The sequence below is a fragment of the Xiphophorus couchianus genome, chromosome 13 (genome assembly GCF_001444195.1).
Source record: "Xiphophorus couchianus chromosome 13, X_couchianus-1.0, whole genome shotgun sequence".
Classification (NCBI taxonomy): Eukaryota; Metazoa; Chordata; class Actinopteri; order Cyprinodontiformes; family Poeciliidae; genus Xiphophorus; species Xiphophorus couchianus.
In genome coordinates, this window is record NC_040240.1 from 9942237 (window position 1) to 9960302 (window position 18066).

General features: G+C 36.6%; 4 protein-coding genes and 1 long non-coding RNA gene across 5 annotated transcripts; all 5 read right to left on the minus strand.

Moving 5' to 3' along the window:
- Window positions 1–75: 75 nt before the first annotated feature.
- cdca7b (cell division cycle associated 7b) lies at window positions 76–5709 on the minus strand. Its single transcript, XM_028036394.1, has 10 exons — window positions 5554–5709; window positions 3614–3757; window positions 3416–3516; window positions 3095–3317; window positions 2932–2994; window positions 2051–2233; window positions 1640–1795; window positions 1397–1546; window positions 982–1118; window positions 76–494 (listed from the first exon to the last, which is right to left on the minus strand). The coding sequence occupies exons 1-10, from the start codon at window positions 5569–5571 to the stop codon at window positions 473–475; spliced, it is 1197 nt and encodes a 398-aa protein (XP_027892195.1). The 5' UTR covers window positions 5572–5709; the 3' UTR covers window positions 76–472.
- A 407-nt stretch (window positions 5710–6116) lies between these two features.
- On the minus strand, window positions 6117–7490 carry LOC114156138 (uncharacterized). The gene is made up of 2 exons (XR_003597912.1): window positions 7399–7490; window positions 6117–6295 (listed from the first exon to the last, which is right to left on the minus strand). It is a non-coding gene; the product is annotated as an uncharacterized LOC114156138 (long non-coding RNA).
- Window positions 7491–7501: 11 nt separating this feature from the next.
- On the minus strand, window positions 7502–8266 carry LOC114156139 (ladderlectin-like). Its single transcript, XM_028036396.1, has one exon. The coding sequence runs from the start codon at window positions 8161–8163 to the stop codon at window positions 7675–7677; it is 489 nt and encodes a 162-aa protein (XP_027892197.1). The 5' UTR covers window positions 8164–8266; the 3' UTR covers window positions 7502–7674.
- A 2612-nt stretch (window positions 8267–10878) lies between these two features.
- LOC114156449 (lactose-binding lectin l-2-like) lies at window positions 10879–11468 on the minus strand. The gene has a single exon (XM_028036897.1). It carries the CDS (start codon window positions 11466–11468, stop codon window positions 10914–10916), a length of 555 nt encoding a protein of 184 aa, XP_027892698.1. The 3' UTR covers window positions 10879–10913.
- Window positions 11469–15135: 3667 nt separating this feature from the next.
- LOC114156422 (lactose-binding lectin l-2-like) lies at window positions 15136–15938 on the minus strand. Its single transcript, XM_028036845.1, has one exon. The coding sequence runs from the start codon at window positions 15806–15808 to the stop codon at window positions 15320–15322; it is 489 nt and encodes a 162-aa protein (XP_027892646.1). The 5' UTR covers window positions 15809–15938; the 3' UTR covers window positions 15136–15319.
- Between the last annotated feature and the right edge of the window lie 2128 nt (window positions 15939–18066).

Consider the following 18066-nt stretch of genomic DNA (forward strand, 5'->3'; position numbering starts at 1 on the left):
AATAAACTACATTGATAATAAATAATGCTGGGCTTTGTATAATATCAAGAAAAAAAAATAATAAAGCCAGCACTGTTCTCCTTTTCACAAACTTTATTAAGATGTAAAAAGTAAACCAGTGGGAATGGTATAAAGTGTTACAAAGTTATTTGAATCAAAGCTTCATAGTTTTTGCTATAAAAAGGCACACTATAACATTTAAGTAAAAGAAAAAAAAATCAAGTTTAGGAAAAATTTTACAATTTAAAGGTCTGACATAAAGAACAAAAACATCCCTGCAACACAAACCAGGATATACATATAAAAAATATCTATAGTATGATACTCATTAAGGTGACATAAAAAAAAAATTCCCAACAATGTTGTTTTGTCAAGTTGGATAAAAGGTCAGAAATGTGTTGGGGATTAAAATGTGCGTTAAAATATTTTTACAGTACGGTGAAGCACCAAAAGAGGTTTAGTTTTCTGGATTTCACTGCAGCTCCTTCTGGATACTGCAACAGAAAAAAAAACAAAAAACAACATGAATTTCAACTGTGTGAACGTTTCTTACTAAAACTAACAAAACTTAGTTTTTCCCCCTATGATCTAGATAAAAAATCATGCAATAATTAGCTTCTTTTTCCTCAATCTTACAGCTCTACAGCCAAACAGTAGGTCCTTAAAATTGCTCCGACTAACAAATCAGGAGTTAATATGAATAATCCATGTCATCTTAACAAATACCATCTTTTTACATGTTAAACTGAGCGTGGAAACTTTGTGTACTTATCTCTAAGGACACAAATGCATAAACAGCCACAAGAAATGATCTCTAATAGAATCTCCTCTTTATGTGCTTAAAACACACCAACAGAACGGATTTTTTTTTTTTTATTCCTAAAACTTAAGTTTTAAACTTTTTTTTTTTGCAACATAGCTGTTTTGGTTTGATTCTGTCCCTTTAACATTCAACCGCACAGTGAAAACGAGGAAGCTCACCTCTCCAAATACTCGTGGACGTTGTCGTGGCCGTTGTAGCGCGCCAGGGCCACCAGGGTCCCCGTGGCGCAGCGGCCCTCCTTCTTACGACACAAACTGCAGTTACACATTCCCCGGCAGATGGGACATGACCACGTCTGACAGAAATAGAAAAAGGAAGTAGGGGACAGTTATTGTCTCAACTTAATCTCTAGACTCTGTAGTACTGGAACTAGAGGTGTTTCATTCAAAAAAATATTACTGGAGGCCAATAAATAATCAACAAATGAGGTGCACCCTGTGTGGTTTATTAGGGAACATCCATTATAGATTTAAATTTGACGACTCAATTCTTGTTTATAAAATTCAATAAAAGTAAATTTTTTTTCGTCATTTCATTTTAGGAAAAGCGTCTGCTACGTGTGTAAACACTGACCGGGTCGAGCAGAACGGTGCGCACGTCCTCTCCATAGCGATTCTTCAGGCACGGGCCGCAGAACTGACCTTTGACCCCCACACAGTAACCACTACGGCACACTGTCTTGGTGTCCAGAGTCTTCTGTCTGCACTGGTGGCATGAGCTCCCCTGAAAAGGGGGGGGTGAAGAAAGCGACTCAGGCGCTCTGCTGGTATCACGAAACGAATGGAGGCCAAAGGTGAAGGACGTGAAGCGACTCACATTGTCTTTGTCCCAGATCTTGTCTTTGCTGCGGTACGCGACATTTTCCAGGTCCTCGTCCGTGATCTCGTCGACCGACTTCACCATGAACTGACTCTTCCTGGACTTTGGGCTTCTTTTCTTTTTCTTTCTCCCGTCTATACGTTCCTCGTCCACCTGACCAGTGGGGAACACATCACAGGCCTCAAACAAGGTTACGCTAAACCTTTGAACTCGTTCTTTTTCAATGATTCGAAATCTCTGGGAATTGGCTAAAAGAACATCTGAATGGATCGTTTAACAGATTGCTTTTAGTAGGAAACTAAAACTAAACACTAGATACAAAGTGCATTCATTTGAATCCTGCTGCAAGAATAAAGTCTAACAAGAACATGCTCCTATGTTCTGCAGTATTCTTTTCTTAAAGCGCACCTCCATCAGTCTCCAGATGTCCAGAGTCCTTGGCTTTCTAATGCGAGCTGGCTCAGGCTTTTCCTCCACCCCAAAGTTCTCCGGAGGACGAGCCTTTCGCGACGGGTTCCTCCTCTCTGACCCTACATCGGACTTAAACTTGCGCTTCTGCGGCGATACCTTCTGCGATATCCTCTTCCTCTTCTGCAGAAAAACAGAGCAGTTTTTGTTTTGCTTCTTCTGGTTTCCTGATGATTTATTTCGTCTTAAACGAGGACATGGTGAGACCCCCAGGTCTTTAAAACCTATGCTGCCACGTTGGTTATTTTAAATTGCACATTGCAAAGCTTACATTCCCCACACATACACCAATCAGTTTACTGATTATCACAACCCATTTCAGAAAATTTCAATAGTAACTTAATATGTATCAGCAAGTAAGTCTCAATTCTTTTCATCCAAGTACCAAGTCGAGTCAAAGTCCTAGACTTTGGGAGGTATTATGCATTTTCCAGGTATTTGGTGCCATTTTATAGCAAAATCAAGTAACTATGTTACCTTCAGTTGTTATACAAAATGCTGTAAATATCTTAAATGAAATTTGACTTCACAATTTAACAACTTGAAACTGGCCTCTGTCTCTTTAAGAAACTCTTTGCGACACTCTGCCTTCAGCACATCGTCACAACAATGCCTCTCCATTATGCCGTTAACCGTTCATAGGCGCTTCAAGGATTTTTCAAACGCGCATGAAAGAATCAAAGTAACACTTCAGCTAGGTTTTTGATTATGGAAATCGGTGTACTCAGAACCTGTAAGAAAATAAAGACGTTTCCAATCATTTTTGAAGGCCTCCATTCATTTTGACTTGTTTGTGTTACTTGTTTGCACGAAACGCTCACCTGAGGCGTGTCCAGCGGAGTCAGGTCAGCGAGGGAGGTCAGACCAGCAAACAGCTTCGCGAGCTGGAAAAAAAAGAAAGAAAAAAAAATCACAAAAGAATGAATCAAGGATGAGTAACAAGTTAACTAGAAAAAATACAAAAATATTCCACTAAGAAATTACCATGGCTTTGTTTTCCTGTATGTTGCGATCTCGTTTTGTCAGACTTTGGCACAGGACCTCCTCCTTCTCCTTCTCTTTCACCACCTCCACCTCCTCCTCCTTGTTGTTCACCTTCCGCGGCCTTCCTCTCCCTCTCTGAGGCGGGTCACTCCGTCTGATTGGCTTAGTAACATTTTCTTTATTCTGTTTTTTTGGGGAGGCAGGTTCTTTCTTGCCTGGAAACCTAGAGAGCAATTTTTAAATTTCGGCTAAGCCTATCAGTACCCTCTGCATTTTCTTTCTAGTTCAATCCTGATTGTTTAGTAATCTACAAATCCTCACCTAAGTGCCACTAACAGACTCCTCCTCTTTGGCTCAGGTGGCTCCTCGCCGTCCGAGTAGAAGCCTGTGTCTTTGTCGCTCTCCGACTCTGAGTCAACAACCTGAAGAAAAACCAAAAAGAATAAAAAAATAAATAATCAGGGCGTAAAGGATGGACTTTCACTTTGTGGTCAAAAGCTTTGATTAAGAATATCCTACTTTGGTCTTTTGCTGCTTTTGGAAGCATCCTCTGTCCTCTTCTGCCTCATCCTCGCTGAATCCCTCAAACTCCTCCTCGCTGTCTGATTGGGTGAACAGATGAGCCAGCTCAGCAGTTATATACTTGGATTTGAAAGTTCGAGCCTGTTGGCAGACACACCCAGCATGAAAATAAATTGCTGTGTTTCCGTGGAAGGGTAAGAAAAAAGAAGTACACAACAGGTATTTATTTGTTCATTTCAAATGATAGATAAGAGAACTGAACTTTTATAGAACAATATTTAGGCTTGCGTCCTCGGGATTCTTGAGCTATACACCAGAGGGAGACAAAGTCCATCTCTTAGCATGATCTGACACTAAATTAACTGTGTGCAGCTGGAAAAAGGAGAAGAATTCACGCCAGGATTAACAGAGCTGGAGCTGGCCGGATAAAATTTATCTTTCGGACTTTGAACGAGCAGCACCAGAGAAATCCTTATCGCTGCAGGTCGGCTGGGCCGCAGCTTGGCAGGACAAGTAAGAGCAGCGACAAGATGAAGTGAAAAAGGAAAAAGACACTTAACAATATTTCATTCCTACCAGCTTCACTTCCCCATAGTAAGAATCCTGTATATACAACGGTTTCTTGCCATGTAAATGGGTCATAACTCACCAAGTCCTCCACTTCAGAATTCTTTAAGCTTTTCTGTTTTACTCTAAAGAGTACAAACCAGCAACCACAAAGACCAGTGTTTTCATAATTTATGGCTTATCGCAAGGCCCTGCTAGGTTCAGTTAGGTAGTGTTACATGCACACTGCTGTGTTTGTAATTAATAAAGATATAGAAATACACTTTTTTATAAGATAGTGCAACACTGAATTTGTACATCATTCTTATGTATGTTTTTGTTTACATCTTGTCTGCGTTGTCGGACATTAACGATACCAGCTGGACCTTACTGAAAAATGAACGACTTCTTAGATTCAGTTGTTCACCTACAGGATAACATACTTCTTGTAAGCAAACAAAAAATAAGCACCAACGTACAACAGTTCCTGCTGACATTACATAGGACACAAGCCAACTAACTTACATTTTATTGAGTAGGCACATTTGCATTTGTTTTTCCCCTCTTTATTCAAATCTTTTCAATAAACTTCACCCTTAAAGAGTGGTTAATTGTGTTCTGCACGGCTTCAGGAAAACATTTAAACCATATCTGACAACAAACAGTAGCATTTCCTTAAGAGTAAGAGGATTGGCTGGAATAAAGAGATTTAACCATCAAAGATGTTCAGCAATTATTTAGAACAAGTCTGGGCGATGTGGCTCATTGAGTTCTAAAAACATTTTTCTTGCAAAACCACCAATGATAATAAACGATCATCTGGTAGACACACTTCTAATGGACCAGCATGCTGCAGTACAGCCCATTCATCACTATCTCTCCACTCAATATCAGCAGAAAGAAAATCACTCAGAAGCAGATGAGTTGTTTACAAATCCCTAGTGCCTCTTGTGGCGTCATCAATAAAAACAGCAGGATAAGTAGATGTTTTGTTTGAGATGTAAATGTAATATTTTGTGTAATGCTGCTGCATTAATATGCATGCAGCATTATCCAACTGTGATATAACTGCTAATGTAGATAGAAAGATAGAGACAAAAAAAAAGCAGTTCCTTTAAAATGCATGTTTGAAGTTCGAATACAACCTTTAAACACTAAACATAAGCACCTTCATATAGATTTGCAAAACACTTTCTGGACTTTTATCTAAAGTTTAGTTGAAAACATATCACGGATTACTTGTTAACAGAAGTTAAAACAAGTACTGACTTATTTACAACCACGATATCCAGGCCCGTTGTTGGAGGTGTGGTTAGAAAAGACAATATATAACGGCTTGCATTTCGGTAAAGAAAAGAAAAACCCAATAACATGGCGGTTCGGGTACTTACATCTGACTTGAGGGTCATTTTTGGGGGGTTATTCCTTTAGTTTAAAGTTTTCTGGAGAGAAAGTTTAAGGTCATGAAATAAAATCAATGAAAAAAGGTGGATTTAAAACCGACCCGCTCAAGAGTGTCGCAGAAAACGGGGCTCGTGACGTCGACGTGCGCGCACGTAAAATTTACTTTTTGCACAGGAACGTCACTAACTTGCCAGCATGTTTACAATTTGACAAATAAGTAAAAATATGACTAAATTTCAGATACATGTACAGATTCTCCAAGTCTGAAGAAGAAGTGAGTCCACAGATTCCCCTCCTAAACTCAGAATGGTTCGGTCCGACTTCGCGCGGAAACAGCACGTGGGGGTGGCCAGGATCCTCGGCCTAAACAACAGCTCGCGACTCCTTCACTTCTTTACTTTGTGACGTAAATGCGACCATGAAGGCATCATTCTGTAAATCCATCGTCTATTTCCTAAGACCCGCTTCTAGATACCTGAATGTTGAAACAACGTCAAGTCTATTTCTGTAGCACATTTAAAGCAAGTGAACTAAAGTACTTCACAAAGCATTGACAGTAATTCATTTATTTAAAATAGACTATTAAAAACAGAATAAAACTTAGTGATGCATTTAAATGCAACTGATCTACAGCCCATTACATGAAAGTTGTTTCATAAAAAGACTGATTGACTTTCTAACATGCGAAAGAAGATTGTTTCACCAGAAACTCATTTTAAGGAGTTTCACCTGTATCCAGGTGTATTCTTTTAAACCTACATCCAGGATTTGTTGATATGTAGATATTAAAACTCTGGGAAAAATTCAGGGAAATAAAGAGGCAGCGGCACCACAGGTGTCATGATCCTTTGGATTCTTTCAGCTTAATTTTGTTTTGTACTTTATGTAATGCATCGTTTGAAGTCTTAGTCTTGGTAATTAAATGCATTCTTTAAGAATCAGCCAGCAAACCATTCAGGAATAAGTGATGACAAAGGGAGAGAAAAGTGTTTCCTGGCATTACAAAGTTACAGACGACTTATCACAGAGATTGATATGAATGTGATCAGCCACTGATGACATAAATGTACAATAATAAAATCTAGAATACTCAGAGTCTCATTTTCATTGTTTCAGGCAATAGTTTGATCTCTGCACCAAGACAACTTCTGTATATCAATCACATGGTCATGGTATCTAGGGCATGCCTGGACCGATGCTGTTGGTATGTAGACCAGTTTACCTACTGCTCCAATTTTCTCGATGTGGAAGAACATTTCTCCTTTTCAGACCCCCTGTTTCTGTCTTAATTTGAGAATATCTTTTCTTTTGGGCAACATATTCTATCATTTCTATCCTTTTTAATGTAAGTGGACCTGAATTTTTGTCACGTTTGTTTTCGTATGCCTAGCTGCTCCAGTCAATTCAAGCCATTTTATTTATATAGCACTATTTAAAAAATAATAATTGTTGTATCAAACTGCTCCAAACCAGTACAAGGTTAAGAATTTATTAATGTATAACATACATATTGAATAAAAGAAATAAGAAGTCACGTCGTTGCAGCCTGGTAGGACTGTAATGTGAAAAGTAACAGGTTTCACAGAGTATATCTTGTATAATTCGATTGGTCAAACACATTTAGTAAAGACTTGCTCTTGTGTACAAAATACACTGAACATATGTTGCTTATGCAGTTAAGCAAGCTCTTGAAAATGTCTCATGCAAGTTTTATATGGCTCAGATTTCTTTAATACACAGAAGAAGAAAAAAATCTCAGTGGAATGCATTAAATCACAACAGTGCTCCGGAACCTTTTAGACATTATCTGGCAGTCAATCAAATTTCTTCACAAATTTATTGTTTTTCATTAAATCAAGAAGAAAATCATTTTCATACTTCACAATAAAATTTTGTTAAAAAAGCTACGCCTTTTTTTTAAATCATAAACCTTTGTATTAATATTTTCTGGTCAACACATTTAAATTAAAACATCATAAAAAAAGACTCTGTTAGAATGATAAACAAAAAATCAAATTGAAAAAAAAAGTAAAGAAAATTTGCCATGTTTCATTTCTCATGTTTAGCTTGATCACTTCTGATCAGATTCAGAATTTAATTCTCAGCAGTCATTGACAATATGGACGAAGTTTACAAACAAAGGAGTGTGCATCTGTGCACACTTTATCGTTCCATCTCCTGGCCGGGCCCCAATTTGTGTGCACACACGGTTCTGATCCTCCTGCGTTATTTGGCTCTCCTGTGTTCCAAAAGTTAAAGTTGAAAGTCGACCCGTCAGACCAGAAATATGTTCCATCTTTCTGAGCGTCAGAGAGTCCGATCCAGTTGACTCCCTGAGCGGGATCAAAGTTTTTGATCAGCAGTTTGACAAAGTTCTCTTCTTCCAGGCTGTGGATGGACACCAGGTTGGCTCCTTGGGTCACACAGTGCTGCTCTGCATCAGCCCAGGTCATCAAGGTGGCGACGTACTTGTAGCAGCGGCCATTGAAGATGAACCAGAACAGGGGACAGCCGCCCCGCTGGAGCTTCATCTCCTGTTTGTCTGAAGGAGCCACAGCAGCCAGAGAGAGACCAAACAAGAAGAACAGCAATATCATCTTGGAGTCTGAAGTTTATGATTCTGAGAGATTTCTATGTATTGCTGGAGTTTATCTGCAGGGATGAATGCTGAAGAGAGTTCTGGAGAGACAGGAGTTCACCGGGTCTCTTTTATATTCCTCATGAAGGACGTCAATCGTGTTCCTGTTAATGAGCTACTTTAATGTTTGTTTTGATTTCCCATAAAAACTATCCTTTAAAAGAAACTCTTTATCAGTTTCCTTTTCATGGCAGTATTATTTTATCATTGTCGTTGTGAACACAAACATCTTTTCAAAAATCAGATGCAGCAGATGGAGTTTGCATCACAGTAAGCATCAGATTCACAGTTCGCTTGTCTTCAGACGCAATTACAGAGGAGGAAGAAGAAAAGGTGAAAAGGGAAAGAAAAACAATGATATTAAAATATTGGGAGCATCAGACACAGATCCTGCTCCCCTTTAAAACTTTGTAAGCAAAATCTGACTGTAACACAAAGGAGTTGAGTTGATCGTAAACTAATAAAGGCAAATATGGTTCCAAGCAACAGTTCTAGATGTATACAACACTGGACGAATTCTCTTTAAGTCATTCAAAGGTAAAAGAAAAAAGGAAGAACAAATTACTTGTACTTAAATAATAACCAAGTTCTATCACACTTTGTTAAAAAAAACATTTTCTGACAGTGATTCATGAAGCTAACGCACCATAATGCACCCTAACACTGTTTTACTGAATGCTCTTGCTGCCCTCTAGTGGCTAGAAAACAGCACTAAATCTAATTTAGTTTACTGCTTAAAAAAATCTTGGCATTGCACAAACAAGGAAAGGAACCACATACATTTTGACATTGTATACAGAAATATTTTAATCAAAAAGTTCTTTGAACATGACAACCGCATGGACAAAATATGTAGGACTTGATAATAACCAAAATATGTTTGTGTAACTCAACTTCAGGAGTTTTTCACAAGTCCAAAACTCAGGGACATTGTCTGCAGGTTTTGTGCACATTGTCCACATCTATACTGAACAGTAAGCAATAGGTCAGCATAACATATTACTTTATAAGAAGAGAATCATTACTTCAAAATTGATTGTTACTGTTGATAGAAACTAAGATCTTTGTAGAATTTCATTGATTCTAAGTGACCCTATGGGTTTACATGGTGCAGTATACTTGCAACACTCCAGTTCTATGGCTTTAGATTTTTTAACTCAGCCATTTTCTGTCATGTTTGCAAAGAAAACACAATAAAAAAAAACGATAAATAATGCAATACTACAGACACATTAAAGTAAAACCTTCTCTCTCTTTTGTATCTGCTTTTAGCTTCTCCACTAAAGTATTATTTTTCCAATTTGCATTTTTCTTTTTCTCTCCTTAGTGCCATAGAACAGATTTTCTGCAGAAGTCTAGTCACTTTTGTCAGCAGTCGGCTGCTCCCAGTCATCTCATTCTCCAGCATATACACCTCTCTCCTTCTCCACTCCATGACAGTCTGAGACAAAACATGAAAATTACAGATGCAACTATTTGAAAAAATGAAAATACATGTGCAGAAAGAATCTGAGAGTGCAGAAACATTATTTTACTTGTGTGTAATGTTCATTTGGTAGTGGAATATTGAGATCCTGAGAAAAATTGCCTCGCTTTGACAGACTGAGTGATGCACATGATTTTGTTATTCGCCTTTTTGCAGTTTAGGAACGATGTAATGCCAACTTAGTCCTGCACACTTCACTTGTATCTGGGAGGTTGTCATGATTCTTGTTCTTTTTTTTTCTCCTTCTCTAGTCCCTTTGCATTCTTCTCCTCTCCCTCCTACTCCAACTGACTAGCATTATTCTGTCCCTCTTTTACAACTCTGCAACCTTTTCTGCTACTTAACAACAATAATGAGAAACTCTATAGAACTTTTGCAAAGAATTCATAGTGTTAGAACAGAACACTATGAAGAGCAATATAAAAAATATAAAGCAACATAAAAATCAACTTCCTCACACAGAAAGTGAATTACTGACTATTTGCATTTTTCTTGATCTGGTTCAAAGGCATATTGCACCTTTGAACAATATGGTACAATATGTCATATTGTTCAGAAATATTAGAAATATTGTACATTCAGATCTTATCTTTTTTAATCTGAACACAGTCTTTCTCCTAAATTGTTAATCAGATGTTAAACAGATTAATCATATGCACCTGTGGTGTAACATTACACATAGACTACCTTTAGTGTGTGTGCCCTTAAAACCTCCAAAAACACAAACACACCAAATGTCTAGGCTGGGCTAGGGTTATAGAAACCTCTTAGTGCTTGCTAAACAAGAAGTGCAAAATTGGCTGTGGGTGATGCAAGTGTCGATGTGCTCTGCTTTATTTAATTCACAAAAAATTATTATTTTTATTATTATGAATCGGTCAGTAGTGGCCTGTTCATAATAAAAACATGTAACAGAACATGTAATCTAATCTCTATTATGGTCTTCTCAATATGCCTCACTTTATAAAAAGATGAAAATAATGAAACCACTGAAAAGAGGGACATTGAAACTTTTGAATTAATGTATTTAAAATTATTTTATTTTGCACAGATTTTTATGAAAACCTTTTCCTACAAAGTGAAATATCCTATTTGCTTTTCATTTAAGAGGCTGTTGTTAAGAAAATTAAATCTTGAAATTATACACAGAAAAAAAAAAATCACCCACAAAAATCTCAAATGATTTGAAGTTACAGAGTGGGATGAAACAGTTTTTTCTGTGTCTAAGGGCAAACTGCCCGAGATGCACAAACAAAAGGCATTGTAGTTGAGCACAAATGATCATTCCAGTAATAGTCCGGACGAATGTTGGTGTGACCACAATGTTCTTGTCCTCCACCATTGTTAGGCTCATCATGACGCCAAAGGGAAAATTTATACTTGGACCCATCAGACCACATCCACGCTCCTTCCTTATGAACATCAGTGAGTCCAATCCAGGTGTAATCTCGAGTAGGATTAAAGTTCTTGATTAGGTTATTGACAAAATTGTGTTCATCCAGACTGTGGATGGACACTAAGTTGCTTCCCTCTGATAAACAGTGGACCTCTGCTTCACCCCAGGTCATGCGCGAGGCAACATATTTGTAGCAGCGGCCTTTGAAGCTGTACCAGAACATTGGACAGTTGCCACGCAGCAGTTTCACTTCGTTTCCATCAGAAGGAAGTTCAGCAGCCAGACCCAAAGCAAACAGAAAAACGAGCAGCAACATGTTGGAGTTCTGAAGAGTTTTAGTCTGGAAGGTTTTACAGTCTTGAAAGGGTTTATCTTCAGTCATCGATGCTTAAGAAGATTCTGGAGAGGCAGAGTACAGACTGCTTGCTTTTATATCCTTCAGAATGGGAGCCTGCACTACTGATCTAATGTGATTGGTTAGTAAATAGATAACACTATGGCACAGCACCTGCATTGCATGGCTGATTGCAGTTAACCTAGAAATTCCGGAAAAGTATATTAACATGATTTTTTTGTGAAAGCAAAATAAGATGAAACTCCATTTCAAACTGTTAATGATCTATTTTAATTATTGATATTCTGCTTGTGGTATTGCTCACGTTGTACAATGCAGCTTTTGCTGATAACAGCAGGTTGTATCCATGTAGGCGATTAGATTAAACACCATATAAATTTTGTTTTGCATTGTTATCTATTTAGGGCTGTGGGATAATTCAGGTGTTAACACTGCTATGCTGAAGAGAGAAGGTTCCGGGTTCAAATCCTGCCTGGGTTAGCATAATATTTTTAAACAACATTTAAAAGATAATTCGCATGAAAAAGAAACTTAATTTTCATTATTTAGACAACAATACAACAAGCTGGAATTAATTTACTATGGACGAGAATAGTCAAAACAAGGGTGTGGAGGAAGTGCACTTGAAGTTCACCTTCTCAGATATCCTGGGGAAAACATTAAGGTCAAAATTATTCAACAAGAATTTTATGTGAGGAGGAATCATTCAACATGCTGAAAAGTTCCTTATGTTTGTTTTTGTCTTTGTTTTTAGTGTAACCATGTGTTTATTGTGCCATAAAATCTCATTGAAATGATTTCAGTTCAAACAAAGTAGGTTGCCAGAACAGAACAGGAACATAGAAAAGTATGTGAATATCTCCTAAGAAAAAATAAACAACTTTCATTGGATAACAATAATTTTTAATCTGTTTTTGTTTGTGTTTTGTGTGTGTGTGTTGTTTTACATGATGACTTCAAACAACATAAAACCTAAAGTTTAATTTCTAATTTTGTAGTCCATGATTGGTCTATGAATTGGTTTCTATAGGCCAGCCAGAAATACCTATCAAATATCTAATTAATTTTTGTTTTCTAATGAAACATTTCCACTTTCCAGGGTTGGAAAATTGCACAAAAATTACACCCAATGTTCAAGAGCACGAGCCAGAAGAACCAGTTTGAAAATGTGGAGGATTTTTTTTCTCACTCACATTTTACCATTTTTTCTCATTTGTTTGATGCAAACCCAACTTTCATACTGGTTTTGGTAAGGATAAGGTAGCACTAGGTAAAAATACTATTCCACTTAAAATACACCTAAGAACCATGTCTGTGCCAGCATAGAAAACCATTTAAATTTGCAATGAGGTTAAATCTTGTTTCATTTTCAAGATTTAACCTCATAAATAAAACAACGTTTAACCAAAATTTAAATTGTTGGTTTCTATGATTCACCTTCTAATTCTACAAACAATAAACCACATAATCATTTTTATTTATTGCGTTTGTCAATATCAACTCTCGTCTTGTGCAATTCCACTGACCTGTTTTTTATGGAACAGCAATCAAATACTTTTTTTTTAATGCTGCTATAAACACGCGAATACATGGAAACCCACAGCAACAAAGGTGTAATATGGAGCCTATTAATCTGTAATCTTGGCCTTGGAATTTTTCCAATGGTCATTCAGGGCAGACTTTAAGTGCATTTCCTCCACACCCCTGTTATAAAAGATTCAACATGCCAATCAGGAAATGTACATAATCTCTGGTTCTTTGTGTCTGGACAGAAAATGTTGAAAACTTAAAACATGCTAAAAGTCCAATGAATTTTCCAGATGTTGTATAATTTGGAAGATGAACAATACACTTTCTTCTACCCTCACAATTGTGGGTCTCCAGTATAGAAAAGCTGAATGTAATGTTGGTGTGTTGTGATTGCGCAGTGAATCTAATGACTTCAACAACAGCATTGTATCTGGAGATATGTTTAAAAGTGGCCCTTTGCTGATAATGCATAAAGTATACACGTTATTTTATTTTCTGCAGTGAAGACCAATTTAAAGATTTCAGTTGTCTAAATATCATTATAAGCAAACATAGATGTTAACATGATAAAATATGCACATACTGACTTCAGACTTGTACAAAATGTTTTCAATTCATGTGAGATTTCTCTTCAACTAATTTCTGTACCTCTCACATTAATTACTGATTTTTATTTGCAAAACACAGAAACTTATACTTTATGTTTTGTTTGTTTTTGTCAAAGGTCTATGGAGGTCCTTCTCCATGCACCTTGAAAGTTGAAGAAGTTATGCCACAAACATATGCATCTCCGAGTTTTATGACGAAAACATCTCTGTCATATGTGAGAGCTGCATTAATAGCTTAAATTCCTTATTTAATGGCTGTCCTAATTATAATTATGTCCTTAATTACAAGGTGAAGTTTTATCTTTTTACTCTACTCAAATATATGTCCTAACAATGTAAATGTGCCATTACCAGTGTATCTAATCTTACTAAAAGCTAGGGCAGATTCAACGTGTCTTATCAAGTGAAACTAAATGTGTGCCAGTGACTGACCTACTTTAATTTCCTTTTTCTGTTCCAATAAATGTTCACATGTAAGTTTTATCTATAATTATATGTAATTAGATCTATAAGCAGTTTTAATCATCATAAATATGCTGACATCAACCAGCATATTTTGAAAGTCCTATCTGCTGATTACACCTTGAAAGACTACAGCTTGAATGTTTTGATCAGGACTCCTAACAAGGCACAGCATCCCAACAGCTGCATAACATTGCTGCAGCATTGTACAAATGTAGTAACTAACAACTATATGATCTGCTTCTGACCAGTTGGTCTGTTAGCTGTTCGAATCTGGAATCGTCCACAGCAATGTTTAATTGTATGTAAATAATAAATTGTCGGGAAACACCTAAAACAGACTTGACCTACTTTCATTTCCTTGTGTAGTTCACATAAATGCTAAATACAGCTTTATCTATGTTGTTCTCTACAGTCCTGTTTTTATCACCATGAATGAACTGACATCAACCTATGGCTTACCTAACTGAATCTCGGAGCAAGAAAAGTGCGTTTTTTTAAAAAGACAGTGTCCAAGTGTTCTTGTGTTAGTGCAGGTAATCTTCCCTTTGTCAGGGGTATTGCTTATTTGTATGTAAACTATTGAAATGAAAAACTCTTGACACATTTTTGTTACAGCCAGAATATCTGAAGATGTGACTATTTTTGTGTCCCTGTTTTATTTTTCTTACATATCTGCACAATCACTTACTGAATCTATTTTCGGTCAACCTTTCTCCAACTGAAGGTAAACTCAAGCTTACACCATCTCACTTTGAAATCAACTCTCTCTAAAGATAAACCTAAAACACCAAAATGAGAGAAACTCATTTAGTTTCTTAATTGTTTAAAATGTTAGCAAGAAGTAATTTTACATGTGATCATTCTTGATTCTTCCCTCGCACACTGATATAGGGGAAAAATATAGCATAAACTGAGCAATATCCTTATGCTCATTGATAGATTAGTGGGATGAGAATCGATTGGTTCTAGAAGCAACACTAATAAAATATTAGGCATTATAATATTCTTCCTAATACTTCCACAGAGGATAGGATCAAAGAATTGAGAGAAATCATTTAAAGTTGGAAGTTAGAAGAGTTTATTAAAGTTATATATTTTACATTGATGGTTATGTAAGAGTACACACATGCTATGGAAATATAATAAACAATCACATTTCCATTTCTTTGCCTTTATGTTGGCTTTTTGAAGAAAAAAAATCAGTTGAATCTAAACAGAAAAATCCTCAAGAAAAGCAACACAATTAAGATTTTTTCCTTTTTAATTGTTTTGTATCTAGGGACAAACTGTTCGAGTTGCACACACAGAAGCAAATCTATTTGAGCACACATGATCGTTCCAGTAAAAATTGCTTCCATAGTTGGTGTGAACACAGTGTTCATTCCCACCATCATTGTCAGGCTGTCCAGAATTCCAAAGGGAAAATGTGTATTTAGACCCATCGGACCACATCCACCTTCCTTCCTTATGCATATCACTGAGTCCAATCCAGGTCCATGACTGAGTAGGATCAAAGTTCTTGATCAGCACATTGACAAAATCTTGTTCATTTAGGCTGTGGATGGAAACCAGGTTGGCTCCTTCAGACACACACAGGAGCTCTGCTTCTCCCCAGGTCACTCTTGAGCCAAAGTACTTGTAGCAGCGACCCTCGAAGCTGAACCAGAACAAGGGGCAGCCGCCACGCAGCAGCTTCAGTTCCTGTCCATCTGAAGGAGGCTCAGCAGCCAGAGCCAGACCAGACAGGAAGAGGAACCACATCATCTTGGATCTCGATGTCTCTGAGGTGGAGGGCTCTGAAGTTCTTGCTGGAGTTTTTCTGCAGTGATGGATGTTGAAGAGAATCCTGGAGAGGCAAAAGGGAGACTGCTTCCTTTTATAGCACCAAGAAAGGGCGTCTGCATTCTTGGAGTGTAATGATTGATCATAACATCAGTTACTATATGTAGGAAAATAACAATAAAAGTTGTACACAGCATCACAGCTTTATAGACATCTTTTTCAAATTAAAAGTTTAACATGTTCAGATTTATATATTACATATTTCAGGTAGTATTTTAACAGGATAATCTCAAAAGACAAAGTTTTTTAATTAAAATAATCTCAAAATTGAAATATTATACATTAAGCAATTAAACAAGAAAACTCCAAGTAGGAGCTCTTTAAATTTCTCTATCAGGTTGCAATGATTCAATACATTAGATCAAGTATACGAGACAGTGACCGTAGTTTGGAAAATTGTGGATACATTTTCCTCCTAACTATTGCTCAGTGAAAAAAATAAAAAGGTACTATCATGATTCTGTATAAAACAAAATAATCAGTAACATTAATTCTGTTTGGTTCCTTCTGAAAAAATGAATTAAGGAACAAGTGCATGTGTACCAGATAGTTATTTCTCTCTTAATTTCCTTGTTTTGTTCCTGTAAATGTTGTTGATTTACCAGGAAACTATCTATTCTCTGAACATGCAGAAGTTCAGTGATAAGGTTGAGTCATATATTTTATACTCTTTAAAATAAACAATAACACTTCATATATGATCCTGAAAAATAAGATGCCAATACCTAGAAACCAACAAAAAAGTCATGTATGAAGGTTTTCCAAAGCCAGGCACTGATAATTAAAATCCCCCATAAATACACAGCAGAAATTCAAACTTGAATGTTTTCAATTTCTGGAAATTCTGTTTCTCATTTTATTTTCTTATTCTATTCAGCTGTTTGTTTGTTACATTGCAAATCAAAGTCCAATCCTTGATCCTAAAAATATTTTGAATCCTCATATTGAATAATGCCCTAATTATAAAGCTTGCAACCAAAAAAATCATCAAACAACATCATCAAATGGCGATGCTATCATTGCACTTTGCTCCTCACCTCAAGACCCTCAAGAGGACTTGAGCAAAGTTGCATGTAGATGTTGCATCAACTGTGCTTTGACATCTGATGTTAACTCATTCACACAATAGTTCTTAAACTAACTGCAGTTTAAGCAGAGGATGAGCCTCAATGCACTTAGAAAAAAAGACACAACATGCAGCTCAGTTTCTGTAAGAGAAACCAAAAAGCATTTATGGGATCTAACAATGATCAACAAAGACCTGAGTGAAGTTGGCCCAGCCATCTTCTTCAAATCAGACAAAATATTTATGAAATGCTTGTGCTACTTTTGTGCATCAAGAGGATCCAGGATGTGAGACTCATATTTCAAGAAAAGAGTGATTGATGAAGGCTTGCATAAATGTAATAACCAGTGGACACAGCATTCTTGCAACACAGATTTTTGATCTTAACAAAAAAATCACCCAGAAAAATCTTTTATGATTTTATGCATAAAGCTCTTACAAAACGTTCCTACGATTAGAGCATCTGAAGTCATAGACTGGAATGAGACAATGTTTCTGTTTCTAAAGGCAAACTGTTTGAGATGCACAAACAAGAGCATTTTTTTGTGAGCATGAATGACAATCTCTGATTGAAATGTGAAATCTTTTATAACAGGGTGTTGAGGAAATACACTTAAAGGTTGTTGTGAATGATTATTGGGGGAAGTCCATGGAAAGGATTACACATTCATCAGCTCCATGGAACATCTTTGATGTGTTTTTCATGTGATCACAGGTTTATTGCAGCATTAAAAAAATATGTGCTTGATTGCAGTTCAATAGAAACTAGGTCAGTGGAGTTGAAAATGAAGATAGCTGACAAACACAATAGATAAAATCTCAGATTATGTACTTTATTGTTTGTAGGATTAGGAGATGAGTAATCAAACCAATAATCCTTAAGTTATTTAAGTTTATTCAGTATCTTTTCTTTTATTGTGACAATATAAGACTTATCCCTGCAATATTCTAAAGAAGTCTATCTACCAATTCTATATTTAGTGACATTTCTTGGCTGAGTTTGGCTTAATATTTCTGATCTTTCAGAGAGTTAGTTAAATAGATTAATCACATTCGTTTTTCTATTGAAAAACTTACATAATCACTTGGAAACCTATTTTCAAATGTAGTTTTC